At 39.6% G+C, this 7,109-nt stretch overlaps 1 protein-coding gene across 1 annotated transcript; it reads left to right on the top strand.

Annotated features, from left to right (window-relative positions):
* Positions 1-3,363: 3,363 nt before the first annotated feature.
* On the top strand, positions 3,364-4,956 carry LOC132659022 (zinc finger protein 280B-like; the record flags this gene model as incomplete). The annotated part of the gene is made up of 1 exon (XM_060408527.1): positions 3,364-4,956. A coding segment is annotated over one exon (1,593 nt), but the record flags the coding sequence as incomplete, so codon positions are not given.
* Positions 4,957-7,109: the final 2,153 nt, after the last annotated feature.

Raw genomic sequence — 7,109 nt, 5'->3', positions numbered from 1 at the left:
TTATCACATTGTTATGATGCAGATCTCTACACCTTTACAGCTTGCAAAATCGAAACTCTGTACCCATCACGTGTCCCATTAAACAAACTGCAACTCCTCTTTTCTTGCCCGTTGACCTAGACCATGGACTCCATCATTCTTTTTTGTTTCCTTTCTATTGCTTGACTGTGTTAGCTATTTCATACAAGTAGAAACTTACAGTATTTGTCTTTTTGTACGACTGGCTTATTGCATTTGGCTTGATGTCTGAAATGATCATGCATGCTGTAGCATGTGACAGAATTTTCTCTATATGGCTAAATAATATTTCATTGTGTGTATATATCACATTTGATGGACATTTTGATGCTTCCACCTCTTAGTTGTTGTGCTTCGTGCTGCTGTGAGCACGGCTCTGCAGATATCCCAAGACCCCATGTTAACTTCTTTTGAATTTATATCCTGAGGTGGAATTGCTGAATCATGTGTCAGCTCTAGTTCTTTAATTTTTCGAGGAGCCTTTAAACGGTTTTCTGTAGCAGTTGCACCATTTTAAAATCTATCCGTAACACACAAGGATCCAGTTTCTGTACGTGCTTGCCAACAGTTGCCCTTTCCTTTCCTTCATATGTAAACACACACATATGCACACACAATTTCTTTCATACCCTTTTCCATGATTGTTTATCTCAAATTATGAATATAGTTCCTTGTGCTATACAGTACGCTCTTGTTTGTCTATTGTATATATTATGCTTTGCATCTGCTAATCACCAGCTCCCAATCTGTGCCTGCCGTACCTTTCCCTCTTGGGAATCACATAGTCTGCTCTCTATGTCTGTGAGTCTGTTTCACTTTCATAGATCAGCTTATTTGTGGCATATTTTAGAGTCCATGTAAGTGATACCATACGATATTTGTCTTTCTCTTTTTTTTAATTTTTATTTTTACTATGTTTTATTTTACAACACTGTGTTGGTTTTGCCATACATTGACATGAATCCGCCACAGGTGTACATGAGTTGCCAGTCCTCACCCCCCTCCCACCGCCCACCCCATATCATCTCTCTGGATCATCCCTGTGCACCAGCGCCAAGCATCCTGTATCCTGCATCGAACATAGACTGGCGACTATCTTACATGATAGTGTACATATTTCAGTGCCATTCTCCCGTATTATCCCACCCTCTCCCGCTCCCTCAGAGTCCAAAAATCTGTTCTATACATCTGTGTCTCTTCTGCTGTCTCTCATACAGGGTTATCATTACCATCTTTCTAAATTCCATATATATGTGTTAGTATACTGTGTTGGTGTTTTTTTTCTGGCTCACTTCACTGTGTATAATCGGCTCCAGTTTCATCCATCTCATTAGAATTGATTCCTATAAAGTCTGCAAGCTATAATGCTGGAGAGGGTGTGGAGAAAAGGGAACCCTCTTACACTGTTGGTGGGAATGCAATCTAGTACAGCCACTATGGAGAACACTGTTTATAATAGCCAGGACATGGAACAACCTAGATGTCCATCAACACATAAATGGATCAGAAAGCTGTGGTACGTATACCCAGTGGAGTATTACTCAGCCATTCAAAAGAATATATTGTCTTTCTCTTTCTGACTTCCTAAGTATTCTTTTGAATGCTAGTGTAGATTCAAGTATTTACTTAACAACATTTGTTGCTACCGTATAAAATGTGGTTGACTTTTAAAATATTTGTCTTCTATTCTGCAAGCTTTATATTAATTCTAATACTTGTGTTTCTTCAACATTTTCTATGCTAAATTATCTTATGTCTAATATACTTTGACTTCTTCCTTTCCATTCTGAAGGCTGTTTTTTGTTTTTTATTGTTTTTTGTTTTTTCGTTGTTTTTTTTTTTTTTTTTTTTTTTTTCTGAAACTACAGCAACAATTCTCTTTTGTTACCTGATTGCTCTGGTTATAGAACTGCCAGTATAATGTTGAGCCAAAGTGTGTAATAGACTTCCTTGTGTTGTTCCCAGTCTTAGAGGGAAAGCTTTCAGTTTTTCATTCTTAAGTATGATGTTAGCTGTGGGTCATTTTACAGGTGCCCTTTGATTGAGAAAGTTCTCTTCTGTTCTTAATTATTAAGTGTTCTTTTAACCCCGGTTATGAAAAGGTGCTAGATTCAGGGAAATGCCTTTTCTTCAGGCAGATGTGTTATTTGTTTTATTGTTTTAAAATGGCATAATGTTGATTGACTTTCCTATAATGAACCAACTTTGCATACCTCCCTAAATCGCATGTGATCATAGTGTACAGTCTTTTTTATATGCTGTTGGATTTTGTTTGCCAGTATTTTGTTGAGGACTCTTTCACCTATATCCATAAGGGATATCAGGTGTGTGTGTGTTTGTGTGGTGTGTGTGTGTGTGTGTGTTTGTGTGTGATGTCTCTGTCTGATATTGGTATGAGAGAAAGACTGGCATCATTTTGCCTAATATGTGGGGAAGAGACATGTGGCATAAAGATGAAGCATTGTTGGATTGAAGTTTAGCCAGGATTAGAGGGAGAAATTTAGGATATATCTGTGTGGAATTGGGGTGAGATTATCAGAGAGCTCATTCTCAGTTTCCTAGGCCTGAATTAAGTGCTTGACATTGAATTATGCTGTTTGTTAACTAGGAATATATAGATTATACTTTGAATTTGCTACCTATTTTGTTTGTTAACATTTATGAAATTAGAATTTATGGATCAGTTGTAATGTGCATTTAAGATCCATTTTCTTCCATTTTTACTACAAAACAAGATGCCATTGAATAGCTGATGCCTTTTAAAAAAGCTGTTAACCTTAAGTCTAAGAAATAAGCATGTTTGTCTTTAAGATACAGAAACACATTTAAAAGTTACAAGTTTGCCCAAGAAGAGGCAACTGGTGTGTGGTTAAGTTAGAATTCCAACTTAATCTCCTATGACTCCAAAGTCCATGCTTCGAAACGCTGTAGAACAATGCTTTTGTAAAAATACTCTCCTTTACATTTGATTTCACGTAATGATCAGTGTGGTGTTTTTTGTTTTTTTTTTTCCCACCTCTTTATTTTTTTAAGTAGAAGAGGTTAAAGTGAACATGCGACAAAGCAATGATTCTAGAGCCATGTAGAGTTGTAGTCGTAGTTTTTTCAGCTGTCATTGAGTCTGGTTGACACTCAGTGTCTTTGTCTGTAAGATAAGGGTGTGTATAAGTACTCTAGAGTTTTGGAGATAATCAAATAGCCCATTTTTCTGTACTTAACTAATCTGTAGTATGTTTATACTTAGGTGGCAGTTTGTATAAAGGAAGCACTGGGACTTGTGACCGCACCCTCTAAGAATAAAAAAGTATTAAAAATATGGAACTCCCACGTATGTTACGTGAAGAAGAACAAGAGCCAGAAGTACGGAAAAGGGAGGGAGAGACAAAACAAGTAGATGATGATGATGATGATGAAGTGATCTTGGTTGGAGTGGAACACGGAAATGAAGATGCTGACGTGATCTTTGTTGGGATGAGCTCAGCTTCAAAACCAGTCGTTTCAAACATACTGAACAGAGATACCCCAGGTTCTTATTCAAGGAGAAAAAGGTGTGGTCACTTCAGGAGAGGTAACGCTCACAGATTACAGCCTGTTAGTCATGTGACTCCTACATCAGAAGCAAAGACTGTCTTGCCAGTGTCTGACTCTGACTCAAGATCAACAGGTAGTCCTATTATTATTGAACCTCCGTCTCAAGCTGATTATAAAAATCTTTCACCACAAATAGTGCCTGATGGCTTTTCGAAGGAGTTATGTTCTTCTTTGATTACCTTCACAAGTTCATTGCAGCATCCAGTAGAAACAGCAGTTTCTGTAGGAGATATGAATAAAAGTCCTCATGTATCAAAGCGAGTTTCCCCTTGTGAAACAAATCGCAGAAATCCCAGAAGGCCTAAACTCAGTGATGGCATTGTAGGGGAACATTCTTTAGGTTTCTCCCCGTCACGTTTTTTTCATACAGAGACCACTCAGCAAAGCACACCAGACCGTGTCCATACCTCACTAAGCCATGTTCAGAATGGAGAACCTTGTCCAACACCTTTTCCAAAGGACAGTGTTCATTGCAAGCCTGTAAGACCTTTAGGGAAAAGTGGACAGACAAAAACTGATTTTCCAAGTTTGGCAAGTCCAAACAAAATTGGTGATCCCACAGAAGGAAATCTGATTGTGTTACTTCATGACTTCTACTATGGCGAGCATGGAGGAGTTGGGCCGCCAGAAGCGAAGACCCACACGGCGTTTAAATGCCTCAGCTGCTTGAAAGTTCTAAAAAATGTCAAGTTTATGAATCACATGAAGCACCATTTGGAACTTGAGAGGCAGAGAGGTGACAGCTGGAAAACCCACACCACCTGCCAGCACTGCCTCCGCCAGTTTCCTACTCCCTTCCAGCTGCAGTGTCACATTGAAAGTGTCCACACGGCCCAGGAGCCCTCCGCAGTCTGTCACATCTGTGAGTTGTCCTTTGAGACAGATCAGGTTCTCTTAGAGCACATGAAAGACAATCATAAGCCTGGTGAAATGCCCTATGTATGCCAGGTTTGCAGTTACAGATCATCATTTTTTGCAGATGTGGATGCACATTTCAGAGCATACCATGGTAACACCAAGAATTTACTTTGCCCGTTTTGTCTCAAAATTTTTCAAACTGCAACAGCATACAGACGTCATCATCGAGGGCACTGGGAAAAGAGTTTTCACCAGTGTTCCAAATGTCGGCTACAGTTTTTAACTTCCAAAGAGGAGAGGGAGCACAAGACCCAGTGTCATCAAATGTTTAAGAAGCCTAAGCAGCTAGAAGGATTGTCTCCTGAAACAAAAATTGTTATTCAGGTATCACTGGAACCCCTTCAGCCAGGATTGGTGGAAGTTGCATCCATTACTGTGAACACATCTGATTTTGAATCATCACCCCCCAAATCTAAAAGGAGGAGGTCAAAAAAAGAAAAATAATAGTTAATTCTGCCTTCAGTAAGTCTGAAGCAAGTATTTCAGTCAAAGTTAAAAATCCCATTAAAAACCAAAAGATCAACTTATAGCATTATTCAATAATATCAAATATAGGGAAACCGATGGGTAATTTATGTGATTTTGTTTTAAATAGAGGAAGTACAGTTTTGTTTGATCTTCATATTGAGCTGCTATTTAAAAATCTATGATCTGTTTTTCGTGTAATTGTCTTAACATGTAAAAAGGATGTGTGCATGTGTGTGTGAGAGAGAGAAAATGAGAGAAGTGGAGAAAGGAAAAGTAAGAACCTATTTTGGTATTTGATGTTACTTGTAAGTTCGAAAGCTCTCCTATACATATAATCTGTAGAGTGTTTTAGCAACGTAATTTTGAAGTGTTTTCATGCCTTGCAGATCTCAGTATCAGCTATATAGCCAGATTTGAATGTCACTCTCTGAAGTGCCTCTTGGGCTGATCTAAGATAACCTGGCTCTGAAAGCGTGCAGTGGAGGTTGATGGAGAAGCTACGATGTGAGTTTGGACCAGACACGGGATTTAATCATTGAAGAGCTCTGGCTTCGTGTCCCAGCTGAGGAAGAGGCATACATTCACTGCAGGCACAGAGCCAAGGGAGAAGGAACACTGTCTCAGAGTGCTTTTACCTAGCCCAGGGACATCTCAAGGAAGCCAGCCGTTAAAATGCCTGTGTTTGGTGAGAGACCCTGGCAAGCATGAAGCAGGCCCTGTGTAGCACTGACTGCAGTTGGAGAAGCAGAGATAGTTAATGAGACCTGGTGCCTGTGGACCTCCTGTTGAGTGATCAAAAGGGGAATTTGATTCATTCTGTCCCCTTTCCCATTTGGCTGGCCTGTAGTCACAGTGAGGTCGGCATATCTGTGTCAGACACAGTAGCAAAGCAAGTTACAATTCCCAAAGGAAAAAGAGCCTTGACGTCCACTTTGATTTGCGCTGGACCCATAGTTGTAGCTGAAAAGGATCAAACAGAGGAAATCTGTTCAGCTTTTGAATTGGGCTAAATTGAGTTCTCTTACCCTTAAGCTACAATGGAGTTGTCCAAGAATCGTAAATATAGTGGATAAAAATAGTCCAGGGTGATTAAAGCCTTTTTGGAACTCTTCCTTCCATTTTCCAGTTACATGTGTCTTACCCGAGTTGACCACGTGAAGATTTCGGTTCTGTATCTTATCTTGCCTTGGACACAAATGTAGTACAGTTAACAGCTAATTCTTTGCATGTGTAATTTCCCATTGTATCAAACTAATTGAGTTTCCGTCTTTCTTGACACAGTCTGATGTGCAAGAATTGTCTCATGTATTTCAGTAATTATCAGGTCATAGAGTTATCCTTCCTCTAATCTATCCAACCATCTAATCTGTGATTCTACTTGTGGAAACCTTCTTTCTTGCGGTCTCCAAGGGCTCTTTCACAGACCTGTGGGGTACCCTCTAAGTATTGGTGCCTGAACATCAGCACACTTGGCTGCCTCTGTAGGTTCTTGGAGTTGAGTCTCCTCCTGGAGGTGAATGTCACCCCTTCTCCACTTCTGGCACGGATACCTAGCAATCTCTGTGCACCATTCCAGGAAGCTGGGATCCTGTCTGTAGACCTATGCCAGGAGCAATCTCTCCGTTTCCTCTTCCTTTCTCCTCCTCTTTGTCTCTCGCCACTCTCCCCAGGCCTCACTTTTTTTAAGTCCTCTAAGCTTTCACAAAATGCTGGAAAGAGATCATCACCAAGCGGTTAGCATCCTTCTCAGAACTGAAGAGGAAGGACTACAGATGATGAAGCTGTAGTGAATCTGTTGTCTCCATTTTAGGTAATTTCGTGAGTGTAAATTCAAATTCAAATAAATTGTGTTTATTTACTCAGAGCCTTATTGATTTATTTGCACTTTGAATTCTCTACTAGGCCTTTCTCGTTAGTTTATTTGGGCCAAAGCACTTTGCTAAGTGTCAGCTGAAACCACTTTTAGTTGTGTAAAGTGTGTGTGTGTGTTCTGGTCTCAGGTGAAAACTCTCTGTATAAATAAATATGCAGACTATTGCATTTGTATCTCCTTTCTTCGATTTCTATAGTAAAAAATACGAAATGTTTTAGTTACGTGCTTTTATTGTTGCTTA

Source organism: Ovis aries, chromosome Y, assembly GCF_016772045.2.
Source record: "Ovis aries strain OAR_USU_Benz2616 breed Rambouillet chromosome Y, ARS-UI_Ramb_v3.0, whole genome shotgun sequence".
Classification (NCBI taxonomy): Eukaryota; Metazoa; Chordata; class Mammalia; order Artiodactyla; family Bovidae; genus Ovis; species Ovis aries.
Note: the sequence above shows the minus strand (reverse complement) of the source record. Positions and strands in the feature narration are given on the sequence as shown.